Source organism: Balaenoptera acutorostrata, chromosome 6, assembly GCF_949987535.1.
Source record: "Balaenoptera acutorostrata chromosome 6, mBalAcu1.1, whole genome shotgun sequence".
NCBI classification, from domain to species: Eukaryota; Metazoa; Chordata; class Mammalia; order Artiodactyla; family Balaenopteridae; genus Balaenoptera; species Balaenoptera acutorostrata.
In genome coordinates this window covers 59,042,810-59,066,336 of record NC_080069.1, presented here as the reverse complement: position 1 = coordinate 59,066,336, position 23,527 = coordinate 59,042,810, and the positions used below count along the sequence as shown (strand labels likewise).

The window sequence follows — 23,527 nt, the reverse complement described above, 5'->3', positions numbered from 1 at the left end:
TATCATTTTTCTCAGTTTTTTCCTTTGGGGATTTTTTTTTTCTGTAGACTCTAGCAATTTAATTATGCATGTCTGGGTGTGCATTTCTTTGGCTTTATCTTGTTTGGGTTTACTGACCCTCTTGAATCTATAGGTTTATGTCTTTTGCAAAATTTAGAATGTTTTCAGTGATCAGTTTTTCATATACTTTTTTTTCACTGAACTTTCTCCTGTAGTTCTGGGACTCCAATAACACACATTAGATGTTTTCTTATTATTCCACAGGTCCCTGAGGCTCTGTTTAATTTTTTTCTCTTTGTTGTTCAGATTGGGTAATTTCTGTTGACCTACCTTCAAGTTCACTGACTTTCCTCTGTCATCTCCATTCTGCTATTGAACTGATCCAGTGAATTTTTAATTTTAATAATCTTATTTTTGAGTTCTACAGTTTCCATTTAGAGGTCTATGAGACCTTCTAGCTTTCTATTTGTTTCCAGAGAGTTTGCCCTTATTGTTGGAGCATTTAAATAATACTTGCTTTTAAGTCTTTTTCAAGTAATTCCACCTTTGTCATCTTGGTAATATAATCTATTGATTGTCTTCTGTGTGAAAGATTTTCCTAATTCGTCATAGGCTGAAAAATTTTGGATTATATTCTGACTGTATCTTACCACTTTTATCACAGTCAGGTTGTTAAAAGTAAGGCACTAGGTCCAGCCTACACTTAAGGGGATAGGATCACAAGGATATGAAAACTCCTATGGAGGATCGTTGGGGACCATTTTAGAAGTCTTCCTACTTCCTACTGGTAGAAGCAACCCAACTCCCCATTAGCAGATGAATGAATAAACAAAATGTGGTATATACACACAATGGAATCTTATTGAGCCTTAAAAGGAAGGAAATCCTGGCACATGCTACAACATGGATGAACCTTGAGGACACTATGCTAGTGAAATAAGCCAGTCACAGAGGACAAATATTGTATGAGTCCATTTAGATGAGGTACCTAGAGTAGTCAAATTCATAGAGATAGAAAGCAGAATGGTGGGGATAGGGGCAATGGAGAGTCAATGTTTAATGGGTACAGAGTTGTAGTTGAGGAAGATGAAAAGTTCTGGAGATGGATGGTGGTGATGGTTGTACAACAATGTGAATGGTACTTAACACCACTGAACGATACACTTTAAAATGGTTAATGATACCTTTTTGTTATGTATATTTTATCACAGTTGAAAAACAAACAAAAATCAAGAAGTTTGCCTACCACTCATATTATGAGATTCTGGGCCTTGTTTCAATCCTGTGGAGAATGTCAACATGTTTTTAGCAGGCATTCAACCTTAGTTCAGGTTGCAAGTTCCAACCAGTCTTCTGTGGGTCTTAGTTCCAGTGTCAGTTCAGTTTTCAAAACCTTTGAAGCGCTGTTCGGATCTCTCCCACGTGAGCACCGCTCGGTAGGCAGCCTGTGCTTGTAGGATTAGAGCCATGCACGTGCATCTCAGGGGTGAGCCCAGGAATTCATTTGAAGGCGTTACCTTCCCAAGGACCTCCCTCTCCATGATCTCCCTGGAACTTTCCAGCTTTGCCCTTGTGGTCCTCTGGCTGGAAAGCTGGTGCTCTGTGGTTCACTTTCTGGGACCGTGCTCACCTCCCAGACCAAGTGGGAGGACAGACAGAGAGAAAAAGCAAAAGGGGTTTCGCTACCCTCTCGGGACAGCAGCTCCTCCAGTCCAGAAGGGCAACTTCCTTCCCAGAGGATTTAGGTGCCTACTGGTTCCCCTGCTGCTGCTCCTTTTGTCACAGGGTTGCTTGGGTTTGAGGCAGGCACGAAAAAACAGAGCAAAAAGAAAGAATAGGGAGTTTCCCCCACTCTCCCTGAGCATCCACTGTTTTCTTCCTGGCTCCTTGACCAGAGGGCTTCTCCTGGAGAGCTCTGTGTCCAGCCCTGAGAACCACTTGTGTGTTTCAGGTTTCCATGCGTTCAGGCTGGGGCACGTGGAGGGGGAAATGGCAAAGTCAGGCCATTTTGGCAGTACTTTGAATCCTGGTTGTCTTCTTCAGTGCTTCTGCTACTATTTGCTTTCCAGAGTCCTCAAATAGCTGATGCCTGCATTCTACACAGGCGTGACAGCCTTCACTTTTGCCTAATCTTAAGGCTGGCTCTGACTTTGGCATTTAACAAAGGGCTCCATCCACCCACCTCTATTCCCCATTTACCGTACCCGTTTATTCTATGAATGAGCACTGATCACCTACTATGTACCACAAACTATGAGGGCTAGAGAAACAGCCCATCTTTAAAGTGTTGAGAACACAATTCCCTGCCAGACACAACTTGCTGGATTTCACCCTGGCTTTTTCTCCCACTCGCTGCTTACACTCACAGTAGATCTGTGAAGTGAGTGGACTTTGTTGCTTCCTTGAAAAGGCATGTCTGTATGTGAGCCTGAAGCCAGCCTCACATGTGCACTCTGTGGGTGTGGTTGAGGGCTTTTTGGAAAGAGACAGATTTTCAAACACACAGGTTTGTGGTTTTTGAAAGAACAGAAAGCATAAAGCATAACATCTTGCAGGATTACTTTCTGCTCAAGACCAATTGACGTGACATCTGAAAATAATCAAATAAGTGTCTTGTTTTCAGTCTGCAAATGACTTTGTGAAACTTGGGAAGGAAATTCTCCACTTAAGAAAAAATTCTTTAAAAAAATTGAAATTGAGATCGGGGAAGAACAAAGATGGGGAATTATGAGTGCTTTGAATTGTTAATAGCACTTACATTTATAAAAATGAATCTCTCTAAAACCTGGAAGTGGCCTAATAATTTTAAATCCCCTCACACAGCACATGCCCCAAACCCTGATAACGTCCAAATTCAATTGCTTATGACCATTTTTTTTGGAGCATTCCAAAAACTTGAAGTTGCTGCACAATGCACTGAACTTGGGATTTAAAATTATTGAAATCTTTGATATTTTTTTCCCTGTAAGTTCTTACATTTGGAAAGAAGTTAAGGTACAGTCTAATCCCAGAGGATCAAAATATATTGAACTGATTTTTTTTAATGGTTTCAGCCAAGAAAACAGAAATTGAACTGAACATTATGATGAAGAGAATAAAGACGGGCAAAGAAAAGGCTGAAGGTTGTACACACAAAAGTCTCAAAGTCCAAGGAGAGGCTGGACCTGAAGGTGGACAAGTCTGCTGGCCAAGGTAAGACAGATTAAGGCACGCTGGCAAGAATAATCGGAGGCAAATGAAATTGAACGTCATCAAAACCCCGGACTCAGGTAAGAAGAGACTGGAGCAAAGAGAAACTTGCCTCCAGCTTCAGTGGTTAAGAGGTGACTTCAAGTTCCTACAGCATTTCATTAATATCCCAGTCAAGTGTTGCTAATATCCAGTGTGGATGACAGACAGTTGGACTTTGTGTATTTCTGGTTTCTAATGATGCATTTGAGATTTATTTTTTACAGCTGTCCTTGTGTTAATCCTTTACAGTTTTTTTCCTCCCTGGGGTTTAATGGTTTCTAGTTACCTATCAGCATTTTCATAACGGTTTCTAGTTACCCGTCAGGCAAAACATGGCTTCTGATGGTTGTGGCCTGTGGGTCACCACTAGTTCTCTGGAAGGACAAGCACTCGCCTGAACCGCACAGCAAACTCCCTTGTATGATTGGAGCATGCAGTGCAGGATCAGGGCGCACGCTAGAAATGGAACCAAATGCCTTTTGCAAACAGCAGCTCAATGAGGTTTCCTGCCATGAGGCAAAATGCTTGGAAAGTTACTCTGCGCTGGCATCACTGGGTTTGGGGTCAGTGTGCTGAAACCGGGACTCATTACGCTCCTACCATGCCAACTTGGTGCAATTAGCCTAACACGATAATTTCCTGAAGCCATATGTTGATCTTTAGGGGAGGGAAAAGGCTTCGTCTGCCTGATGGCTCTGAGCTCTGACTGGCACGTCCCAGCTTCGAGCACGTCTCTATAAATCAAGATAACACACACGGCAATCAGAGATGAGGTAGGACAGCCAGCCTGGAGAGAAGCGGGCAACTTGGAGCAGGGCTGCGTACTTGTTGACTGTTGTAGTGCGTTGGTTTTCTCTTTTTTTCAAGGAAGGTTTCAGGGAAAGGTCAAGGCAGCACCACTGTGTGCAAGACTGTCCCTCCCTCCTTCCCCCTCTCCCCCCAAAATAAAACCGATGGAAGGACCTAGAACAGAGTAAGTTATGTTCCAGGGCTGCATGGCTTGTATTCCCATTGGAGACCTATCAATGTGAACTAGCACTGTTGGGAAATCTCTTCAGCTACCCCTGCTAATCAATACCTCTGTTCATTATATGTCTCTGATGAATATGGGTAATGATTGGGTGCCTGAGAGTCAGGTGACTAAAAATAACTGCACCTTACAGAGGGTCGATAGATTTCCCCCCAGTATTACTTGAGGCAATTCGATATTCTCAGCTGCCCCTCCCGAGCCCCCAGCCATGAGATCACCTCTGGTCTTCATTGATAGATCGGCTCCATCCTCAGAGCAGCTTTATTAAATTAGTAGCACTTAATCTACTGTCATACTGTCAACTGACACGGGGCAGACTAGCAGACGGCAAGTCTTCCAGTGGCTCAGAAGAGCAACTGGCCACAACCCAGGCGGCTCTGATTAGCTTTGTGCCAAGAGTTGAATTCATGGGTGCCTCTTCGCTAAAAAGGAGGATTTCCACCATTTAGTAACATTTAAAACAATTTTTTTTTCCTGTTGCCCAGCGTTCAGTTATTAAGCCTTTTTTTTTAAAATTTTATTTATTTATTTATTTTTATTTATGGCTGTGTTGGGTCTTCGTTTCTGTGCGAGGGCTTTCTCTAGTTGTGGCAAATGGGGGCCACTCTTCATCGCGGTGCGCGGGCCTCTCACTATCGCGGCCTCTCTTGTTGCGGAGCACAGGCTCCAGACGCGCAGGCTCAGTAATTGTGGCTCACGGGCCCAGCTGCTCCGCGGCACGTGGGATCTTCCCAGACCAGGGCTCGAACCCGTGTCTCCTGCATTGGCAGGCAGATTCTCAACCACTGCGCCACCAGGGAAGCCCCAATTTTTTTTTTTTAAAGAAGAAGGAGCTGTTTGAGGGAGGATTCTTGCCAATTACAGACGTGTTATGACTGATGAAAAGATCATAATTATGCTTGGATTCCCTGTAGGGGTGCGTTAACACATCCGTGACATTTAATAACCACATGCCTCAGTGGAGGTTGACTTCCCCCAAATTGTTTCACCTTTCATTTCTTCGCTCTCACCCCAGAAACCGTCTGTGGGTGCTCAGAGGAAATCGGGGGGGGGGGGTTCCCCCCGCTCGCCGTCAATGCTTGGTGGTCAGCACCTTTGCTACCTTGAGAGGGACCCTCAGTCAGTGGTACCTGAAGCTGGCTGGACAGTTCCTTTCTGTGGGTCTGATGACAGCCAGACAGGTACAAGCAGACTGTCCAGTTCCTTGCTGGCCAGAGGCCTGGGGCCAAGGGGGTTGCTAGAGAGTCTGGGTAGCTTGTTTCTCTGGGTCAGAGGCCAGAGGAAATGGGAGAAGGGGGTGGTACAAGCTGGGGAGGCTTGGATAAGCGTGGCTACAGGGACGGAGAACAGGAAATGCTACATTGGAAGGGAGACTCCAGCAGAAGTTATAGACTGGGTTAGCCTAATGTTTAGCTAGAATTGGTTTAAAAGGTGGGGTAATATGAAACAGTTGCTGAGTCAGAAGCACCCTATATACCTCTTCCCATTGGCCTCAAGCAGTATGACAGGAGATGTCATCTGCTAGTTTTATTTCTAGATGATAACATCTTTCCATCTGCTAGTTTTATTTCTAGATGATAAGAAGCGCAGTCTGCAGAAAACCACTGTCAAGAGAATATAAACTGAAACACAAGTATCTAGCATGAAAAATATATATATATAGTCATCATTCTGTCGGCTGCTGTCCACAGATTTCACAGGGTCAAGGTGGAAGATATTTGCAGAAAGCCAAGGGGCAAAGATACCTAAGGTCTTCCTTTCCTTAAAAGAGCTTGTGCCAAGGCTTTGGGAAAAAGAAATTCTTGAGAGACACTGGGAAAGCATCCCCAAAGGGATAGCTTTAGTGAGAAAAGACTCAGTCAGTGTTTGCTGGGTTCCATCGGGACTGGCTAGGATCTCTGTAGCTCTGACTCAGCTTTGCCATCTGAGCAAGAGATGAGTTTGATAAGAAGTGAATTCGGGAATACCATAATTCAGTCCAAAATGAAGACTGGGTTATCCAACAAGGGGGCTTAAATAAGGGTGAGTCACGATGTGGGCTGAAGTGTTTCTAGGTGTGTTTTATAGAGGTCTCTTGGAGTTTGTTGAGGTTTCTTCAAATCAAGCAGGTAAGAAGAGATCAGTGACTGATAAATCTTTAATATAAAAATTGTACAAGAATTTTGATACAAATTACAAGAGGTATTTGGACAAAATATGAATAAAATTCCATTTACATCCCCAAACCCTTATGCATTTTATGCAAAAGACATACTGTAGACAGTTATAGTACAGAAAATACAACAAAAGAAATAGCAAATAAAAACTTTTAATTCCCTCAGACTACTAATAAAAACAAACCGAAAAGCAAAACCAAAAACGAAACAAAAACAAAACCCTTGTTCAAGGTACATACAGTATTTACGAAGCTACCGACGTCACAATGATCAGATCAGGGTGATGCAAGCTGTCCCCGTCCCTTGGTGCTGCTGCCTTTTGTAGTGCAAAATTTGGTTCTGTGGCAGGCTGAGCAGAGAGGCTGGTTTGATGCAGAGGAGAAGAGAAATGAAAAAAGCATAAACCCCCAAACTCTGGGAGGAGGGAGAGGACATATCTTGGAGAAAATTCTTTTCCTTAAGATGATTTCAATTCCTTTTGGCCAATTTTGCTGTCAAATAGGCAGGTTGAGTCAAATGTTTTTGTTAGCGAGACACACCGGTGGGTTTGGGGTGAATAAGAAAGTTATGCGTTCTCTCAACCAGGTAAGGGATCTTGCTCGTTCTAAAAGGCCTAGTCCCTGATAAGCAGTAGAGAACGGAGAGCTTTCTTTCCTGAAGCCCCGACTCGCCTCCACCTTTGAGGAAAGGCCCAGGGAGGCCTCAGACCAAAGTCTTCTCCTGGTTTCTCCGCCTTCCCTCACCCCTCAGACCTCCAGATACCCACGTTTAGCAATCCTGCCCTTGTTCATACTGGCACTGGTAGGAAAAAGGTAAGACTTTTCCGCAGGGCAGCTGAACCAAAGTTTGCACAGGAAAGTGAGAGCACCATATATTATAAATCTTAGTCATATAAGCTTAATATATAATGCTAGAACATCTCATTCACTTAATCCACATTATGTAAACCCTGGACAGGGTAGAACACACACATGTTTCCAAAGCCATCAAAATCCGGGTGAGGGAGGGAGTGTTCTACCTTCTTGCTTCAGAAAAGAATGTTTTTAAGGGGTGGGTGAGATCAGAAGAAGAAAGGGCAGGAGTGGAAAGATAATGGAAAAGTCAGGGGAGATTAAGATGGGCAATGAGAGGGATGGATTACTCTGTACAAAGACATGCAAAATGCTCCAAATTGAGTACTAGATGAAAAAAGAAAATTCAACCTTGGTTTATGCATCTCAAGCAAACCTACTAACTCAGCACATTGGGAGTCAAGAGCATCATACCTCATGAATCAACGCTTCTCATGGCCATGGCACTGATTCACAGGCAGGGCAGGGGGATGCTTTGTCGCCTAGCATGGAAAGGACGGGCAGCCTGGCCCCTGTGGAAACAGTGCCAGGTCAGCTCACCTTGCAGCCGGGGACTACCAAGAGGGCTGGGCTTTTCTCCCCTTCTTGTGGAAAGCGTTTCCAGGGCCAGATGAGTGGAGCTCTCTCACACATCCAGGGTCCCCCCCTGCCCTGAGTCACCTCTCAATCCTTGCATTCCGTAACAGAAGTGGGCAGAGCCGGTTCATAATGGATTGATTTGCCATCTTACTTGTGCATTATTTCAGCATCACATTTGGCAACAGGAAGCCTTATAAAGTCTTGGTATAATGCTTAAGATAGTCTCTCTTCAAGAAATATAGTTTTATACTATCTACTTCTCTCCATTCTTGTTAAAATACCTTTTTCTGCTCTTCCTTCCCTTCAAGGAGTCTTTTTAAAAAAGGAAGCTAAAAACACATTAAAATAATTAGAACTGTCCTTAAGCATCCCTGTTATTTAAAGGGTGGGGGAAAGCTCATATTAGTTAGCAGAATCTGTGCAATTTTGGCAGCTGAATTTTTAATTAAGATTCTCTTAAGATGTTTGCTAAATGATTGTAATATATACATACTGGGGGAACTTAAAAAAACATCAACTGCTTTTTCTCTGACCCCAAGAATCCTTACTCAAAGTGCTTTTCTTCCCAGTCCTCACCCTGGTTAATGCAATTATTTTAGCACGGGTTTGTCAACACAGACCTGGTAAGTCGTCTATCTCTAAATCTGCCACTTTTCTCTTTCCAGAAGTTTGTATCAAAGATGACACCCACCTGTATCTTATTTGGTTGACAAATAGATTTGAAATGTGACTGTTCAAAGCCAGGTTTTGGGTGGGGGGGCGGTCATCAGCTTCTAACAGACCTGCTTCTGGAGGGTTAGAAGGAAGCATGGAGTCCCCAAGGAAGATGCACACAGAGATCTTGCACTTCATTTAGCCACCAACTAGCCACCTTTTACCATCCTTTAAGTAGTTTAATATACAAAAATAGCAGCCAATACCTACATGCTATTTAGGCTCAAGATGTTTGGGAAGATAACACTTTCACGTGATCTTCCTTTGTACCTTTTGTCCCCTAGTCACTTGATTTCGTAAAGCTCATGCGCTTGTACTTACCAAAATTTTCCCAAAGTGGAGAATTTACTTTTACGTATCGGGTGGTCTCTGTTTTAGTGATTCAAGTCAAAGTCCCCGTGCCTTATTATTTTTTTCAGATTGTCCGTGCGATTAAACAAAACAAAGGTGAATTTGTCTTGTTACACTATGGATTTGGAGGTTCTCATGGCAAGACATGTGTTCATTTAGATTAACAGTTGGGTGTCAAAACTAAAAAAAAAAAAAAATTTTTTTTTTTTTTACCATCATGCACAACCAATTTGTTACAACACGTGCACTTTTTGAAGGGGAGGAAAAACATTTTAATGCTTTCCTTACAGAATATGGGGCGATCTAATACCACTTTTGTCACTGACTTGCAGAAACTGTGCTGTAATTTTAGGGCCACACCCAGTACTCCCAAAATGCATGGACTTGGAATTGCAATACTTAAGTTTCCAAAGACTCAAAGAATGCCATCAAAGTCAGCATGTCTCTACCGACCCTTAAGAAGTAGTCTTGTTACTGTCTACTTAATAGCTGGAGAGGGCACCTTGAGGCAGCTTTGGGCTTACCAAAGATACAGTTTAGTGGGTGTGTGTACGTGCTCATGTGCTGGGAGGAGAAGGGGGAGGGGGTGGGGGGAGAGAGAGAGCGAGAGAGAGAGTGTGAATGTGTGTACATCAGGGAACTCAGTGGGAAAGCCTAGCCCTTGTACTCAATTTCCCCTTCACAAGGGATAAACAGGCAATTACGCATCCTTTTATATTTGATGGCCAAGTGCTGAACTGGAAAGCACACTATTAGTTTGTGTCCCTTCAGGGCCAGGGCAATAAGTAGCCAGGAGAGCTGGAGCTGAAGCAGAGAGGGTGTTGTCTGCTGTTAGTGTGACAGTCTTGTCAGCAGCGTTCACATTACTGGAAGGTAATAAAGTGACAAGTAAGTTATTAGAAAGATATGAGGTGAAATTGAACTGAAGCTTCTCGCTGCTCAGCCTGGCTTTTTCCCTTCCTGTTTTGTAACCGTCCACTATTCGTTACAAACTGAGCCTTGTCTTGATACACTATATAGAAAAGATTTTTTTTTTTTTTGCAGTAAAGGTCAAATGAATTTACAACACTTCAGAGGAGAAGAATAAAGATAGTTTTATGACAACTATAGTACGTTACTTCAAAAAAATATATAGCATTATAATGAACAATAATGCTGATCCAATTCAGTGTACTTGTAAAAATGCTTAGCTTTTTTTTTAAACCCCCTGTTATTAGGCATTTGGATTTTTCAACAAATGCCAAAAAGACACTATTTGATGTCCAGTTATTGCCGAATGACCATAAATATAATTTTTGTGCAAAATGTGGGAAGAATGAGGATAATGGGAGGACACAGGAAAGGATGGGTGTCTGGGCAAGAGTGATGTTAGATTAATTCACTAGTCAGTTTTACAGCTGGATTTACATAATACTAATGGAAAATTAATGTTTACAGTGAGCAACTCTCCAACTATAGGACAGAGCAGATATGGCCTTAACGCTAACATAAGCAAGGCTACCTACCACACACAGTTCAGCTTGGAGGGAAAATATGAAAACAGAAAAGTTACTCTTATGCTTCCTAGAAAGGTGAATGAGCTCACATTTTGATCAACAGATCTTTAGCCACATAGCATTACAACCACGGCTACGGGGGCAAGCCACAGTAATGATGGAGAAAGAACAGATCCGTGCTGGCTACCATGCCCTTCAACTCCACTTGTCACAACTAGAGCTTGGTTTGACCATTGGACTTTTCTAGGACCTAGTTGACCCAATGGATCTTTTTGTTCCCTAAGGGACTCTAGCATCACTTCCCACTCCAAAAAAAAGAAAGAAAAGAAAAAAAGAACACCCCCTCCACAACTGCCCTAGCTGGCTCCCGTGATCTGAAAGGGACTTGAGCTATTCCAGGCAGCAGCCTTCCTTTCTTCCTTCCTCCCTCCTCAGACTGGGGTTCAGTGATGCACCTGGTCGTTGGGGGGCACTGCATCGATGTGCTCTCACTGGCTGCTAGGCTGAGCTGCACCAGACTTTTCTCGTGACCGTTTCAGTGCCTTCACTGTTTTCTTTTCTAGTTACCTTCAAGCCAGGGCAGTGTACGAATCCTCTACTTAATAGCCCTCACTCTGCTTTAAAAAACTGATTCCCTCCAGTCTCTTTGGCACCTGCCTTTTATTGCCCTCCGTACTCATTCAGACCCCTCCCATTAGACAAAGAATGAGAGGGAAAAGCAAAATCCTCTAAATATTCCAAGTTTGGGGGAATATAAGTGATTTTAAAAAACCCTGAAATTTGTCATAAATTTGAAAAGTTCAAGAAAAGGAGTGTGTCCACAGGATCAAAGAAGGTTTCTTCCGGATGATCTGTTTCTGATGACAGCAGATGGAGCGTGTCTTACGAGGGCTGAGCTTTATTCACTCTGTTAGTCAATCTAACCCAGCGCTAAAGACCAAGTGCAAGTTAGGACTGCTCAGGTCAACTGTTGGCAGTTAGCAGCATGTCCATCTCAATCTGATTACTGGCTTCTTTCTGTTTTAATTGCCAAGGGCCCCCGTTCTTATTTGCTTGGCACACGTCAGGGGTGTGTACAGAGGAAGGGGAACAAAAGGTCACTTTTTATTTGGTGGGAACCTAGCGCATGGTTTCCCCTGAGTAAAATGAGGAGAATGCCTCTGGAATAGCCAGCCCATTCTTGATATATTCAAAGCTTGCTTTTTTTTTTTTTTTTTTAAGAGCAATGTATATACTAACAGGCTATTAACCAGTGAAGTGCCTTTCTCTTACTGGAAGGGCCTGGAAATTCATGACCAAAGAAATTACACTACAAGGACAGTGGCGCCATTGTGCTAAAAACAATTTCAAAAGATGTCTGTCACCTTGAGAAGGAAAACATTAACACTTTGAAACCTTTAAAAGGCATCAGGCTGAACTGGGCAGCCGGACTAAGATCTGAAATGCATTGACTTATTTCGATACAATTAATAGCAGAACAAAGAATGTCCCGTTTTATATCACATTTTTAAAACCAAATTATCTATTCTTGCTCTGTGTCGTCCCCCTCCATAACACACAAATACTCCCTAAAGCAGACTAAGCCTTTCTGATATTTACAAACACATAGTTTAAAATGATCAAAACAGTACATTTCAACACCGCCTAGCAAACATGCACGTTAATAATACTGCCCAATTTTGTACCTGTGACAAAATGCTGGTTAAAATCAAATGGGAAAAGGCTGCTTGGATAAAAAAACTGCATCCCTATTCCTTTTTCAGCTGGCATAGAATGGAGGCAGCTGAACAGAACCTGTTTCACAATAGGAAACTCCTATGAAAAAAGAAATGAGTATGAGTGGGCAAAGATGAAGGGCTCAGTGATTAAAATGCTGATCTCTTTATCCTTCCCGTTTGCAAATAAGCCTTGAGATCATCATCTTAACTAGATTTAGAGTTAAGTCCAAACAATGCACTCAGGCACACACCCAAGAACAAGCAACACTGAGGGACTAAAAGAAATGTACACTTCATGATTCTCCATCTTATGGACCACTTCCGTCCACTCCCCCTGTCCCTTTTAAGCAAATAGGCTTTAAATTGGAAAATGTTATACACCCACTTAGAAGGCCACCATAACATGTGGGCACCTGAGGCACAATAGGAGCAAAGGGGAGAGACTTAAAAAAGGGCAAGTTGTCCAGGACTCACTGCCATTTCTCCAACAAAAGGCAGGTGAACACATTCATGCTCTGAGCAAGGGAACTTCTACCTTGAGAATCTTGTTACTCCTGGGCTTGTTCTAACTGGCTATCCACACTAGCCTGGTTTGTGGCAAGTAACAAACATTTGTTCTAAGCCTGGTTCGTTTGCTGTGACCTGCTGACAGCTATGTAATTCACTCATTAGGGCTCTTTGACCTTTTAGGTGACATTAAATTAAACAGAGTAAACACTGATTTTTGTACAAGATGAGTTCTAATATTTCAACCTAGAGTGTAACTGTTAAAAATGGCTGAAAATTTGTTATTTTCATAAAACAAAGTGTCATTTAGTCTACGCACACTCCCAAAGCTAGTGTTTCCATAATCTTTTGGTGGGATACCAAAAAATATTTTTTTCCACTCTTTTGGAATCGAATCATTTGGATAATAGGGCAAGAGCAGCAACACAGAGAACGCTAAGAGAACCAAAATGTTTGCAAACAAACTTTCATTATTCTAGTTCAGTCTTTCACAAACATACTGTACAGAGTCTTATATGGTATAAAACAAACAAAGGAAAACATCTCTGTCTATTCAATTTAACACAACACCAAAATAAAGCAATTAAGACTTTGGGGAATTCAAAGGTACAAGAAAACAAAAACGGTTAGCACAAATTCCTCAGCTTTTTTAACCGTAAACATTTGTCATTTAACAGACATAGTGTCTGATATAATTTCTTTTGTACTGCAAATACTTTTGGTCTCTCCTCACTGTAGAACAAATGAAGAATTAAATGAACCCCATAGCATGCTCTGAAGGAGATGAAAAGATAAAGCCCCTAGACACATCTAGCTTATCTTTAAGAATCTATCATTTGTGAAATCTTCACAAAGAAAAATACTGAATCCTCAACTAATGATGCTTATTTTTGGAAACAATAAATACTGTGAGGTACGATAAATCCTACAGGAATAATAAAAAGAGAAACATGTTAACAGTTTCCTTTGGCAAATTTAACGGAAGTGAATGCTGATGTGAACCTAGAAAAAAATCACAAAACATATGAAAAATGGAACTAACATTAGAAGTTAAGACAAAGGGGGTATTTCTAACCTTTAGACTGCTGAAATGTTTGAGGCCCTTAAATGCAGAAAAGAAATACATTCTCTTTAAATTACTGTGTACTGTTTGACAAAAAATATTCCTTGTTTATCTTTTTTCCCCCCTCCACTTAAAAAAAAAAAAAAAAAAAAGACAACAAAACACAGTCTGCAACTCACACCCTAATGGTTTTGGCTGCAGACTGAACTTGAGTAAATATCATCATTTAGTCAGTATGTTGTGGTAGCCGAGGCAGCTGATGTGGTAAACCAGCTCAGGCAACGTGTGTAAACATCGGAAACAAAACAAAACACAACAGAAAAGGTTTGGAGAATCCTCTCCCCTCCTCTTTCTCACTCTCGATTGCTTGGTTTCAGGCTTGCTTTCATTTCTCTCTGACAAATCGTGTGGGGAAACACAAAACACTAAACAGTGAGAGATCCTATTTTAAACCCCCTTCTTCTGGCTTTTCAGAAAGGAGTGTTGCTTAGTTCAAGTTCAGCACATGTTTGCAAAGCTTCCAAGTACTGCTGCTGCCACTGTTAAAGATCTTTGATTTTTGTCTATCAAACCAGCCTGAATCAGAGTACTACTGCAGAACGTGCAGTAAATTACATAGCCACACAACAGACCCACCGAGTTCAGACTTTTTCTTTTTAAAGGATTAAGGGTTAGGTCCTTGCGAATGAGTGCTCGACTCTTTTACTGTATTCAGCTTTGTTCCATAGTGAGTAATTTGGGCTTTTGTATCCTGAAATATTATCCAGCCTCTAAAGAATAAATGCCTTAGCTGTTTCACACCACATAATTTTGTTTTCCTTTTATGTAACTTAACATATAAGCAAGAAGGTTGCACTGTTGATTGTAATAACATTTGGCACTTGAATCACCAAGTGTTTTTTTCTAAAGCGGTTTTCTGGTGGCCGACAAATTGGCCTGTGGTTATGTTGAGTGACTAATTGTATTTTCTTTTCTGGAAACTTGTGCAAAGTTGGCAGTTTTGTGTTAACACTAATACTTTTGTTTGGCATTTGTGCCCTATACTGACCAGACCATTTTTATACAAGTGAATTTTTTTAAAAAGACACTTACTTGAAGTATGGCAATAGTTTAAGGATAAAAAAGAAGCATGGATATTACACATCCCCTTGTAGTGTATGAAAAAAAGTGCATGACTGGATTTATGTACTAGTACAGGACATTTTAAAAAATCAGATCTGTGCTGTAAGGCATGCCAGCACCTCTTTATCACTATATCTAGCAGGTAGTAAAAACAAGACCATGGTTTTTTTTTTCCTTAAAAAATGTGCATTAATGCTAACATAAATGAATAGAGCTAGCCAGCAAACTATTTTTTTTCCTGTATATCTAACAGCTGATGTAACTGTAAAAATTAAACAAAAGAGTTAAACAACCATCAATACAACTGCTTTACATCATTGGCCTCTCAAGGCTAAATATTTACAGGTGAATCTGCCATGCTTTAATTGAAGATTCTCTCAAAACCTTAAAGTTCACAAAAGACAACTATAAGGAGTTCCTTTTTTGTTTCTTTTTTTTTCTCCCTTTTATTTTCTCGCAGGCAACAGTCATGGGTACAACAAATTGTCTCTTTGGAGAGGACCAAGAATTATTATTCTGTCAAAATTTGGGCTAGTTGCACGCTTTTATGTGTGTATGTGTGTATATGTGTTTAAAGGGTACTTTGTTTTCACCCCCAAATGAAAGATCCGACCTATAAAGGAAAAAGAGAAAAAAACTTCAGAAGCACCTAGTGTTTATCTTTTTGTATCTAAAGAAAGGAAAACGTGTGTGTGTATATATATATATGTAGACACAGAGGCATACATGTGTATACACACACACATATACACACACACCATCCCAAGTACACAAGCACACACTGACTATGGCAGTTCAAATACGTAGGCCATCTGGTGAGAGCTGGCATTTGTAGTGTCCTTTCTGAGACTAATCTACTGAAGTGAAGGGAATGTTTTTGTGGAGATTAGGGTTCTGACTGTGCCGATTCCGGCTTCGCACAGAGGAGAACATCATATTGCAACCGGGGACTTTGCACTTGTGCATTTCTCGCAAATGCACGGTTTTGTAGTGCACTCGCAGGGTCCCCTTGTTGCTGTACATCTTGTGGCAAATGTTGCACATGATCCCACCATTGCTCCCGGACAAGCTGTTGAACATCAGAGATCCTGAAACGTCAGCCCCGAGGCTGCCAGCGAGGGTGGGGACCTCGGCCTTGTGCGCCGACTCCCCGCTGTCACTCGCCCCGTCGATGTCATCCAGGAGAATCCCCTCGTCGCTGCCTGCGTCGGATTCTCTGGAGGAGTGGATGCTGCTGCTGGACTGGAGGCTGGAGGTGGTGCTCAGGTCCAGGACCATGTAGTCCTCCGCCATGCCCCTCCCGTACCCGTTCAGGTGGGAGTCTTCTGTCCCCGCGGGAGAGGAGGCGTCTTCCCTGACGTCGAGCCCCAAGGGGTGCTGGGCACCATAGATCTTCATCAAAAATTCATCCCGGAGGTCCTTGCTAAGGGAGGGCTGCGATGAGTCCAGGCCCATGTCATCGAGTTCTTTGGTCAACAGTTTACGATGGAGATTGATGTTGGCACTGTGTCTAGGAAAACAAGAGGGAAGGGGGGGGTAGGTGTACGGGGAGTGGGGAGGGTGAGAAAAAGGAGAGCATTTTAAAATGGATTCAGCTTCCACTAGGCACCACATAAGCACATTCATTGCTAATGACACCCCTGTAAAAGCAAACATTTCCCCACATCCTCAGGATTTGGGAGTAAGTGGTGGTGGGGAGTGCAATAAGGGGAGCTTTTCATTAACGTAATTTTTATAAGAGAGTAAAATTCCTCAGTGGTAGGATGAATGCAAACCCATGCACCTTTTCCTGAATGATTGTTCTGTTCGTTTTACGCTGTAGCAGCATCAGCTGCAGAGAATCTCACAGCAGAGATTTGAAAAAATACATTAAATAGGATAAAAGGACGGAAACGTTCTGCTTGTCTAAACTGAACAATTTGAATTTACCTAAAAACAAAACGAAAGCCTTTTTTTCTACAGCAAACACTTTTAGAGGTATAAAAGGGATCCCTTTTTAAAAAAAGTAAATGGTCTAGATAACTTAGGGTTCACTTGACAAAATAATGAATTGTTCCCCCTCACCTTCCTACACTGCAAGATTTAGGTAGGAAAAACAATTAGCTTAAAAGGTTAGCAATTTGAAGTAGGGTTACAGACTGTCTTTAAACATAAATCCCTTTTTGCAGAATGGTTTGGGATCTCAGCTAAATCTAATAATAAAATACATTTGTTTTCAGAAGCTGCTACATTTTAGAGTTGAAAATGTTTTCAAGTAATTTAAGTTTTAAAATTTAATTCTTAAAAAAAAAAAAGGCTGAAAAACAGAAGTTGGCTTTTTAAATAAAACCCACCCACCCTTTAAAAAAAATCACACTCAACAGAAAAAAACCCAAAGGGACCAAAAAAGAAAAAACCCCACACACAATAAATACAAAAAAAAAAAAAAAAATCAAGCACGATAATAACACATGGTCCCTCTGTTTTAACAACTGGAGTCCGTACTTCTTAGACAAGCAAAACTTTTACTCTACTCATTGAATGCTTTGCTTGCATTAAAAAAAAAAAAAAAAAAAAAGATAGGATTTGTCCCAGAGCATCCATAGGGATGTCATGATTTACCAAAGCCTGATAGGTTATTATCTGTCTGAAAACATTGCCTTTGTATTTATATCCCCCATTTATTTTTAAAGTGCCCTTGGGCATATACCTCTCTCCACCTGCAAAGGCTCACGTTTGACACGTACCTAAATTGAAGGCTACCCTTCCAAAAAGTAAACCAGTAAATAAATATACAGATACATAAAAGCTTCTCAGCAATGGCAGAAGCTCTACATCTTCGAGAAGTAATTGTGATAACAGAAATTGATAATAGAAATGACCTAGAATGGCCAGCATCAAGTTCGACAGACCTCCTGATTATAATTAAAAAGTATGGAAGACCGAAATGAGTCACTCCATTTGGTGACAAGCATGGCTAATATTTCTTAGAGATGGTTGAGAGGTATGTGCCTCAGAGACAAGAAAGGTGGGAAACACTTCTCCACCTTTCCACACAAGACAATATACAGCACTCCGGGTTTGAAGGGGCAGAGGGGCGGCCGCCCTCTCCACACTGCACTTAGGAAGGCTGAGCTTACCTTGTGATAATAAGATCAGCTTTCTAATCTTTTGCTAAATCGATCACAAAAGAAAGCAAGAATGAGAGACAGAGAAAAAGAGAGAGAAGGAGAGAGAGAGAGAAAACAAATTCACATTCTAGACATCTGGTTTAAAAAAAAAAAACTTAAACAATAACATAGGGATTTAAAATGTTCTGATCACAAAATCATTTTCTGTTATAAGCGATCATCTCATATGCTGTCTTGATGATTTTTCAGATCAGCCGCATCATCCAAAAAATCATAAATCAAATTAAGATAAACCAAATTCACAGCATCAGCATCATCCATAAATGAGTTCTGCACAGATGCATGCAGTGTGCAGATATGTGAATGATAAACAGAAGTGGTCCCCACGGTCCCTGCTCTGACACAGTCGCTCCCCGTCTCCTTGGTGTCAGATGGCAGATGACTCCAAGTGCAGGTTGCTAAGCAGAGTGCAGGAAATGCCTACTGTGAAGTCTTTCCCCTGACATGTAGGTATGACACCACCAGAGTTATTACAGGAATGTGGAAACAGAGTGACAGTACATACTGTCAAACAATCTACTGATAAAACAATCTGCCAACCACAAGCAGCTCACAAAGTCCTACCCCTCTGTGTATTATTTTTAACACCCTCCCTCCCCTCCCTTTCTTAATTTCACAAGCACACATTTTGCGATGACTTTAATCTAGAACTCCGTTGCTTCTCACACATCTGCAGTTACCACTTCCTAGATTCACTGCTGAGAAAACAGCAGCCAGACCCACAGCAGTCACATCAAGACACACTGAATAAGGAAGAATAAATTAACATCGACAAAAGGACACACTGATCCCCCAGATGGACACATCTTTCCAAAGATCACTTGTGAAATTGCACATCTCCACTGCTATGTTACCAGGAAGAGTTGTTTCTCTTCATTTCTCACTTACAGCAACAGAAATCTGTAATCTAATTAGGTGATGTACCAGCCCTCAATATCTGTCAACCAAACAATGTGCAGAAATGTGTAGACCAGCTCTGGCACTCTGTTCAACAGTGTCCCTTTTCCGCTGTCAGCAGTACTGTTGGCCTCTGCTAATATAATTACATTGGCTTTTATTCAATTAAGTGCCATCCCTTGCTTAAAAAAAAAAAGCTACTTTATCAATTGATTCAGGTGTAATGCAATAATAAAGATGAACTCATGGCAGTGCATTAGCTCTGCTGTTCATAACTTCAGTACACGGGTTCATTCGTGGTAGTCGATTTCCATTATGCAACCACAGTTCAAGAGAATTGATTCTTTTATGTTCATTTCTTAATCTGTTTCATTTTTGTTTAATAATCCTCCTAAATGCCATATGCAAAATACTTGAACTGGGGAGGGGAAGAACGTGCTGTGGAAAGCTTACTGGTCCACTCTCATGATGGTGGGCTTGTTCTAAGTAACTTCAGTACGACTGGGGTGGAAAGAGGCAAAGCAAGAGAAGGAGGGAGAGAAGACAGATTCTTTAGAGAGTCCTGATCCTGTGCCTCAAGAGGTTAGGTTCAGCCTCCACAGAATGGACAAAAGGCAGCACTTGATGTTAACAGAGACCTGGGCTCAGTCAATCCAAACCCTGAAGTGTCAGAGAACACTGCCCAAGGAGGAGAGACAAACACCTGGGGTTAACAGCAACTTCCAAGTTTACCTGGATCAGAGAACCAAAGAGGTAAAAAGGAAGGGAAGACGGAAGAGACACAGAAAGAAGTCACGCCAACGGACTATGAGACGTACGGGGAAGAGGATCCTAAAATGGGAGGAAGAGCAGAGAGTGCTGGAAACGGGAGGACCCACAGCAGAGGAAGCAGTAGGCAGCTGTCTGTAAGCGGGAGAAGGGGGACTCCAGAAAGGAACCAATTCTGAGTTCTCCAGAGAGAGAGTTTCTCTAGAACATAAACCTAGTGTTCTGAATATTTATCTCCAGAAAAGAGGAAAAAAATAATCATGAACAAAAACCATATTAGAACTTACTATATTTTATAAGAATGTCAACAGTACAAAAGCTGTTTCTATTTGCTTTGATTAGGCAGGTGATACCCAGACTCCGAGGAGGCAGCTTCCTCTTACAGAAAAAACAAAAATGACTGGGATGAAGAGAAAAGGTGAGTTGATAAGTGGAAGGGGGAAGGATCTGATCTCACTGGGGATCTCGTCAAGAGAGTAGGCCAAAATTTAGTCCCAAGATGGTCACTTTCAAGAAGAACGTAAGCTATACCTTATTCAACCTCAAGTCTCTTGCAGCTCAAGTAGAATGCTTTGCACTTTGGACATAATTACATTTATTTGACTTCAATCAATAATATGCAGCCTTACAGAAACTTTCCCCAAAATACATTGTAGAAGAGAAAACAATGATCCCAAGATTGGAAGCATGTAACCGAATATTTAAGAAAAGACACTGATCATACAGCAGAGGATAATTCTGACCCTATCACACCCCACTGTGGTGCAAGGTAATGATATATAATTAGGGCATGACACAGTCCTATAACCTAGCCTATGCTTGGAATCACAAATGTTTCCTCTGACCCTCTGTACTCTTCCCTACTCTCTGTACTGAGTTTACCAAAAGCCTCCTGAAAACTAAGAGGACCCTCAAAAGCAAAAAAGTAATGAAGCCTGTATGATATAGGGGAGGTCATAAAGCCAAACTTACTCCATGAAATGCTGAGTGGAAGTACTCTAGCTGGACTAAAGTGGACTACCAGTCTTTTTCAGTTTCTTTAATGAAAACGTATGTCAATTGTATGTCAGTTTAAAAAAAAAAGAAAGAAGAAAACTTTACCATGCAACCACAGAAGACACCAAATCCAACACAGTCAAGCAAATCCAAGTGCCCTTTAGAGAAAGTCAGTCCTGTCTTGAGGTTTTCTCCTCTCACGTTTCTCTTTCCAAGCTTGTTCAAGTGCCCAGTTCAACTTAATGCAATGTTTAATCATAAAAATAAAAATTAAAAACATTAAATACATTGAAAAGAAAAAGTGTTTTGAGATTTTAACTTTGGTTTTGAGAGGAAGGAACTTTAAAAAAAAAAAGTCTCATGACCAAATTAGAAAATCAGAATGTGGTTGTCCAAAGTGAATAGTAAATCAAGCTATTGGTTACATGAGAAGCTGAATCTAACCTTAATTCTTAATCAGTTCTGAGCCATTCTAAACTTAGTGAATTGAAACAAAATACTTGATAATTAATTACAATGCCTCAGGTGAAATGGAATTGAGGCTCCTTTTTGGAGTTTTTGCCTTTATTTTTTCTGCTCACCTCTGCCACTCCACACACACACACACACACACACACACACACGTATGCACACACACGTGCACACACACACGCACACTTCTCAAATTATATTGTCCAGAATGATCACAGTGATGTATACACAGCAGATACCACTATATATATGGGGTGCGTGTGTATGTGTGTGTGTATGGGGCAGAGAAATGTTATTTATATACAATCTGGGAAAATCTAGACGCTGGGTTTGAGTGTATTGTGGGATACTGAGTCAATATTCCTGGTCAGAAATTAAATCTGCTAACCAAATCCACAGAAATGAAAAGTTAAAACCTCTGCCCCTCATTAGTTCTCTTCTTATCTGATTGCTATGACACTATCTGTTGTCCTTAATGCCTCAAAAATATTTGTATCATCATTAATTGATGTCTTACAGCCCTGTGAAGTAAACGACATTTTTGTTAGTATACATTTCTGTAAAACAAGTAGTTGCTCTAATAGCAATCTAATTTAAAGATTTTTCTCCAAAAGAGCCAAAAACCATCCCTAGCTCAGGAAATTCAATGTAAAATTCTAGTGAACAATGCTCCAAAAACCCCCAGAAGTATCGAAGTACATAATAAATGCAAGAAATAAAAGCTAAGCAAATTCTTGCAAATTAAAAGTATGAAATTCAGTCACTTCAATCCCTTTCAATATAAAACAAATCATCCATACTGGTCACGCAGACAGTTCCCTCTACATTCAAATTATTCACTTGAAGATAAGCTCCCACCAAACTCTTCAGGGGTTTAGCTAATTTACTGCACAGATACGGCACGTCTGTTGTAATAACAGGTAGGATGTATTGGGGTCGACCATTTATCAGAATTAGACTTCTTTTCTCAATTCACAGTGAATGATGCTGCGTACACGACTCCCCTCTCTCAGAGCCTGCCATCCCCTTACGGCCCCTAACGTGGCAGGCGAACAAAATTGACAGTCTCTTCTTGTCAACAAGGGACGATTCTCCTGAGAAGCCATTTAACTTTGCCGAGGAAGCAATGTATTAATGTGCCTGTCCCGGGAATGTTAATCATCTTCAAGCTTCCGACCTAACTTTGACGTGAACGAAATCACCAAATTTGTTTACTAAATGAATCGTAATATGGTAATAAGAAAGCATGACATATATGGAAAAGCCAAACAGATGGTTTGTTTACTCCACTTTGCAACTTTATAAATGTTGTAACTCTGAAGATGTTAGTGAGAATTATTGGTTTGTTGGCAGAGGTGGACGTGTCTCTCGCATACTAAATCTGGCACTACGGTTACAAAACAATTTGTCATTGCTGTGGAATGCATAAAAAATGTTAATGTAGTAATGGCATTTAGGAAGGCAGATTGGTGGATGGAAAACGTCTATGCTGGATGCTCAGGTTAAGTGCAGAATTGATATCCAACGCTGTTCCCTAACCATTTTACTTCTGAGTTGTATCTGACACATCGAGGCTTCTCGAGGGTGCTGATTATTCGATAGATAACCTGTTGCGCTGTAATGTGAGACGTGTGTTACACTGTGAATAGGATTATGTTTTCACAGCATTTGGAAATTTTCTCAATCAGGCAGCTTTTACGGTGCTCAGTTTACTACCATTGTTGGGTAAGAAAAAGCAAGGCGGTTCACCCTGGCATCTTTTAAGGACAAATAAATCTGAGCTAGAATTTTGAGATTTATGATTACCCTGGATGAACTAGCCCTCAAGTCTTCATCCGTTGTTTTATTGTCTTATACAAAGAGTTTAGAAGACCTATTTCCAAAATAATAAGAATGCATTTTTCTCTAGATGCTCACATTTCTTCTCCTATTTAAAAATAAGCTGTCTTTTCTAATGTGTACAGGGTGGGACATCAGTTTCTCTGAGATCTTTTTCAAAGGAAATACTTCCTAAGACTAAATATCCAAGAAGGTTTTATAGCATTAAAATGGTTAATTTATGATCTTTTAAAAAGACAACATTTGGGATGTATGAGTTCCCCAAGGGGGGGGGGGGACAGAATTTTGTAGGCAATATTATAACTTAGCTATGGCCTTATCTAGAATTGTGTTGAAAAATGAAACTACTTAAAATACATGAACAAAAAGAATGTGCAAAATCTAATTTATGTCTTTGGTTAAACAATGTCAAAACTACCAGCTGAGACAGCAAAACTTCAGTTAAGCAACCAGCAACACACCTATGCTACTAAACATTTCAATGTTTAGCAACATGCAGGTGATTTTTTTGAAATCCTTTTTACTTTTGATTCACACAAGCATAGCCACAGAAGCAGAATTTTGTATG

At 41.0% G+C, this 23,527-nt stretch overlaps 1 protein-coding gene across 20 annotated transcripts in view; it reads right to left on the bottom strand.

Annotated features, from left to right (window-relative positions):
* Positions 1–6,393: 6,393 nt before the first annotated feature.
* Positions 6,394–23,527, bottom strand: part of BNC2 (basonuclin zinc finger protein 2) — a 422,437-nt gene continuing 405,303 nt past the window's right edge. For 12 of the 20 annotated variants that reach the window (XM_057548290.1, XM_057548287.1, XM_057548291.1 and 9 more), the window contains one exon: positions 6,394–16,328. In XM_057548290.1, the coding sequence (XP_057404273.1) occupies positions 15,668–16,328 (661 nt within the window). In that variant the 3' untranslated portion in view covers positions 6,394–15,667. Of the gene's footprint in view, positions 16,329–17,937; positions 17,972–23,527 lie in introns of all 20 variants that reach the window. The other 8 variants (XM_057548288.1, XM_007176781.3, XM_007176782.3 and 5 more) reach the window with 5 other exon arrangements.